This window comes from Tiliqua scincoides, chromosome 6 (assembly GCF_035046505.1).
Source record: "Tiliqua scincoides isolate rTilSci1 chromosome 6, rTilSci1.hap2, whole genome shotgun sequence".
Lineage (NCBI taxonomy): Eukaryota > Metazoa > Chordata > Lepidosauria > Squamata > Scincidae > Tiliqua > Tiliqua scincoides.
This window is the reverse complement of record NC_089826.1, coordinates 7,669,579-7,674,056: the sequence shown is the minus strand read 5'-3', so window position 1 is coordinate 7,674,056 and position 4,478 is coordinate 7,669,579. Positions and strand designations below refer to the sequence as shown.

The 4,478-nt window shown below is 51.9% G+C and overlaps 1 protein-coding gene across 1 annotated transcript; it reads right to left on the bottom strand.

Annotated features, from left to right (window-relative positions):
* Positions 1-271: 271 nt before the first annotated feature.
* On the bottom strand, positions 272-4,478 carry STBD1 (starch binding domain 1). Its single transcript, XM_066632482.1, has 2 exons — positions 4,187-4,478; positions 272-1,518 (listed from the first exon to the last, which is right to left on the bottom strand). The coding sequence occupies exons 1-2, from the start codon at positions 4,407-4,409 to the stop codon at positions 740-742; spliced, it is 1,002 nt and encodes a 333-aa protein (XP_066488579.1). The 5' UTR covers positions 4,410-4,478; the 3' UTR covers positions 272-739.

Genomic DNA, 4,478 nt, shown 5'->3' with positions numbered 1-4,478 from the left:
TGTACCAATTAAAACAGGCCCAAAACACATGGAGAACACCTCACCAGGAGGGACACTGGGAGGTTTCACTAATGACTTCTCCAGTTGCATGATAATATTCCTACTACTGATGGGTTTCCAACACAAGAGCACTGTGGAAATGGTGGCAACCTTCTGGGATTTCGACATGAATCATGACAGAAACAGAGAGAGGTCTTTTGCTTACTTCCAACTCACTAAAAGCCAAGAAAACCCTTACTTCAAATCTCAAAACATAAAGGACAGACACCAGTCTAAAAATCATCTTTATTGCTTCCTTTGGTAGTAAGCATAAGTTAAGAACATGTTAACCACCACAGTTACTGTAGCTTAACTCTCCCATTCGCTCTGTCCAGTGGCCACAATTCATGCTCCTAGTATCTTCGCACATACAGTACAACTTCAAGTTTAGGATTTGAAGCTTTGGGGTTTGTTTTTTTTTTGTTTTTGTACTTATTTTTTTAATGCAGGGAACAGTTTTGAAACACTGCTCGCTAAAGGCCTCTAGCGTGTTATCACTACAAAGGCTTTGGTCTGACTTCAGCTTGAAGGGTCTCTTCATATCCTAAAGCCAACACTAGCCGGAGGAGAAAGACTTTAACCTAAGGCAATTCAGGCAAAACATGCAGCACAAAGAGGTACTAAGGGGTATGGCAATTCAAGGAAACTCCTACAGAGAAATGGAATACTGTAGACTCCTGTGCTGGGCCAGAGCTCCTGTTCAGTGATATCCCCACCACTTGTGAGCCAAACAATCCTCATTTTCAGTCACTAGGATTCGATTGTCACATTCTTCCCACCTTCTGACCTTCCCGTTCTCCACCACTATGAACTTCCATTCAAGACGGGTATCGACCGGTAAGACCACAGAGTCCGACCAGAACCCATTCTTGTCACACTGAAGTGGTACGTAGTGGTGCCACTGGCCAAGACATTCGTGGTCACCTGTGATGGCGATCAGCTGGGCCTCTACATGAGTGATGTAGTGCACACGGAAAGTCACATGGACAGTCTGAGGCATGGGAGGTACGGCTGCAACCCTCTTGGCTTGTTCCAGGTCTCTGCTGCTGCTGACATCATCCGAGCCTCTCTTTCTCGTAGCCTCACGCCACGCTGAATGTTGAGGGACCATCTCCCATTCGTCATGATCAACAGAGTTATGACACAGCTGCTCTTTGCATCTCTCCTCGTGGTTGACACGAGGGACATCTGGTTCTGATGAAATGCCTGTTCCATGCATTTCAGCATCTTGGCTCTGTGATGGTTTGGATGCTGATATGGGGTGACTCAATGCTTCAGTGCTTAGATACTCCTTGTAGTTCATTAAGGCGGTTGAAGACTCCTTGACCGACAGCTCCGCTTCTGGAGACTCTCGGGGAATATCAGGGGCACTGTGATCTCCTGGGGGACCCAACTGGTTCCCAACTGGTTCATGAGGACTGGACACATCTGTTGACTTTGTTTCAGAAACAACACATTCCCTTCTCTCTCGAAGTAGTTCTAAACAGACGGGAATATTAGAGTTAGCCAGGAAAGGAACAATTCATAGTTTCCAGAATTGAACGGCCATGGTTGGCTTCATATACTACAACAGGTACCTTTAAAATATGAAAGTTTGCTTATTAAAAAAAAATAAGTCATGGTGGGGGGCTATAGAGGAGCCACCTCAACAGAGGGCAACCATCTACCTTTTTCACTTCAACGTGGGGGAGGGCACACTGAGCCAAACAGAAGATCACACCAAGTACTGCTCCTGCAACCTCCTGATTTTAGAAATGGGCTATGTCAGATGCAAGGGAGGGCACCAGGATGCAGGTCTCTTGTAATCTGGTGTGCTCCCTGGGGCATTTGGTGGGCCGCTGTGAGATACAGGAAGCTGGACTAGATGGGCCTATGGCCTGATCCAGCGGGGCTCTTCTTATGTTCTTAACTACAATTCCCAGGAGGCCTTGCAGGTCTTGTTATCTGGTGTGCTCCCTGGGGCATTTGGTGGGCCGCTGTGAGATACAGGAAGCTGGACTAGATGGGCCTATGGCCTGATCCAGTGGGGCTGTTCTTATGTTCTTCTGTCCTGTGGTATCACTCCATTTCTAGACCCAAAAGCCAGACTGTACTCACAAAATCAGCTTGAAGAGGCATGGAAGCAGAGACAGAAAGTGACATGACAACGGCCACGCAATGAATTCAGGGTAGAAGTGGCAACATGAGAAACTTCCTTTCTACTCAGAGTCTAGACTCAACATGAACTCCCACCCCTCCTTCCTTTTTACTGATCCTCTCATGTCAGGGTGAAACTGGTGTCTAATCCAGAGCAGGTACCACGACGAGCCCAATAGTAATTTATGATCACTATTGCTTTCCTACATTCTCTCAACAATTTATTTAACTCACAATAAGAAAAACTTCCCCATCACAAACCATACATTTTATTGCTTTGGGCCCAGCTAGCTATTGCAAAAGGGATCTTGTTCTGCTTTGTCATGAACATGCCTAACGACTCAGCATGCCATTCCCACACTCAAGCTATAAATAGCCAAGGGCTGAATTTTTAAGTTTGCACTGCCCATAAGAGCATGTCCAATGAGCTGAGAGCCAAGGCCTTGCCAGAGGTTTCCCACACGGTCAGCAGAACCGACTGATGGGATCGGGGCTAAGTAAAGGTCACAGCCACTGATATATTTTTGGGTGTCTGTCTTTCTAAAGCCGTGGGACCAGGATCCATGCTGAGCAGTTGCTTAAAAGGCTTGCAGGAAGCCAAGAGATTCTAGCCCATTTCTTCATGCACTGAACTCTGAGCACAGAGTACAGTACAGTCTCCTCTCTGGCTTGTCTAACATGGATGCAAAAACAGAGAAGGCAGTGGCATGCCATTAACTAACCCTCCAAGGGCTGGTTCACACATGCATGTACACCCCTCGTTTTCCCACCAATCTATTACTTTTGGTAGACTCCACTGCAAAGCACTGTGTCTGAGTGGGCTTCGAGCAATGTGAAAAATGCGTCTGTCAAAGCGATTCCTCTGGTAGCACGCACTCATCATAAAAAAACACATGTGTAAACCAAGTGGGTGGAGACTGGCATCAGAGTCGCTTCTCCAGCCCAGTAGCATAGCTATGGGGGGTCAAGGCACTAAGTTTTGCAGGGAGCCTCACCGCACCGTGCAAGCGACCCCTCCCCCTTAGAGCCAGTCCAGGCCGCTAGAGCAAAATGGAGGTGAAGGGGAGGGGCCGCGTGCACGGCATGGTGAGGCTTCCTGCAACACTTAGTGTTTTGTACCCCCTCTAGCTACGCTACCGCTCCAGTCCATTTAGCACCAGAATTAGAATTTAGCACTGCCAGAGGGCTCTCAGTGTAAAGAATGAGACCCCCCTGGACGGATACACCTACCAGCCTAGCGCAACCGTTCAGGCACAAGACCAGTGTGCCTACTTGGCACTTACATGCATGGGAACAGAAAGATGTGGCACTCACAAGAGGTTTCCAGAACTCCCACCAAACCAGGCTGTTGGCCCCTGCATTATCGACCCTGACCAGGAACAGCACCCAGAGCAGCCAGTACTGAACAGCAAAGCAGGGGATCCACTCTGGTCCCTTCCTTCCCAACCTTCCCAGAGAAGTGTGCCCCTGGCTCCCTCAATTCCCAGGGCCTCAGAGCAGCAACGGTGGCAAGAGGACATGTTGAGGAAGGAAGACCCCCCAGGACCCCCGCAGGAAGAAGCCACATCTGTTGAATGTGTGCCTCACTCAGCCCTTTCAGGTCCCAGTGCTGGGGAAAGCATTGACTTAGGGCAGTGGGTGCCAGCTACTGGAGAGCGGCATAGCTGGGGGGGGTCAAAGCATGGAGCCTCACCGTGGCATGCGAGGGGCCCCTTTGGAGCCCTTCCAGGCGCTGGGAGCAAAATAGGTGTCTGCCTGGCTGTGAAGGGGAGGTGGGGACACCCCCTACACGCTGCGGTGAGGCTCCCTGCAAGACTTAGTGCTTCGCCCCCCCTCTAGCTACGCCACTGGCCGGAGGCTCCAGTTAGTGGCGTAGCTAGAGGGGGGTCAAGACAGGGCTACCGACGGGGGCACACCCCCCAAGCAAGCCTTGCTTCCCCCCTTTGCGCAGCCAGCCAAGAAGCAGGGGACCTCCACCAGGGGGCAGCGGAGGGAGGGTCGCGGGCAGTACCTGGGGCCGGGCGCGCCTCCCCCTGCAAGGTGCCCTCGGGCGGCTGGTGGCCGTCGTGGCGGCCGTACCAGAGCCAGGACAGGAAGGCGGCCAGCAGGGCCAGCAGCAGCGACGACCACACGTCCAGCAGGGAGCCCCCCTCGTCGTCGCCGCTGCTGCCCGGGGGCGGCGGGGCGGCAGGCTGGGCAGGGGCAGCAGCGTCGCCCTCCTCGCCCAGGGCCATGGCTGGGCAGCGGCGGGCAGACAGGCAGGCAGGCGGGCGAGAAGCAGCCCGGCAAGGGCGCGCCAGCCC

Bases quoted from the DNA above. Each gene is read 5' to 3' on its own strand.
- STBD1 (XM_066632482.1), bottom strand. From the start codon at position 4,409: ATGGCCCTGGGCGAGGAGGGCGACGCTGCTGCCCCTGCCCAGCCTGCC. The intron at 1,519-4,186 runs GTACTGCCCGCG...CCGTCTGTTTAG, and splicing joins GGAGGCGCGCCCGGCCCCAG to AACTACTTCGAGAGAGAAGG.